Here is a 446-nt window from a genome sequence, read left to right as displayed (position 1 = left end):
GGGGGCGCCACTTACTTGACCTGGCTCCTGCTGGGGTCCCTGGAGCCCATGAGGACGGCGTAGCCCGAGTTGACCAGCCGGCGGGAGATGGCGCGCCCGTAGTCGCCGGAGCCCAGCACGGCTATCACCTGAGGGGCGTGAGGACGGCAGCGCCCGTGAGTATAAACCGTGCAATGGAAGATTTAAGACAAAGCAATTTCGGGCCTCAATGACAGAGGCAACATCAGCCAGTGCAGAATAAGTCTACCGAAAGATTGGAAATAGGCAGAAACACGTAAGTTACATAAGATGTACTAAATGCTAATAACAAACTAATAACTGTCTTATAAGCTATTTTTGACGCAAAAATTAGTCACAAAATCGGTCGACAATTTTAGCAACCAGGGTCATGATGTACGCTGGCAACTCAAGGAAAAACAAAACCACAAGAATCAACTTTCGGGAAC

The 446-nt window shown here is 49.8% G+C and overlaps 1 protein-coding gene across 1 annotated transcript in view; it reads right to left on the bottom strand.

Moving 5' to 3' along the window:
- LOC119591890 (metalloreductase STEAP4-like) overlaps positions 1 to 446 on the bottom strand; it is a 46,860-nt gene that overhangs the window by 32,226 nt on the left and 14,188 nt on the right. The window contains exon 3 of the mRNA XM_037940636.1: positions 16 to 128. Coding sequence (XP_037796564.1) covers positions 16 to 128 — 113 coding nt within the window. The remainder of the gene's footprint in view (positions 1 to 15; positions 129 to 446) is intronic.

The sequence above is a fragment of the Penaeus monodon genome, chromosome 29 (genome assembly GCF_015228065.2).
Source record: "Penaeus monodon isolate SGIC_2016 chromosome 29, NSTDA_Pmon_1, whole genome shotgun sequence".
Classification (NCBI taxonomy): Eukaryota; Metazoa; Arthropoda; class Malacostraca; order Decapoda; family Penaeidae; genus Penaeus; species Penaeus monodon.
Note: the sequence above shows the minus strand (reverse complement) of the source record. Positions and strands in the feature narration are given on the sequence as shown.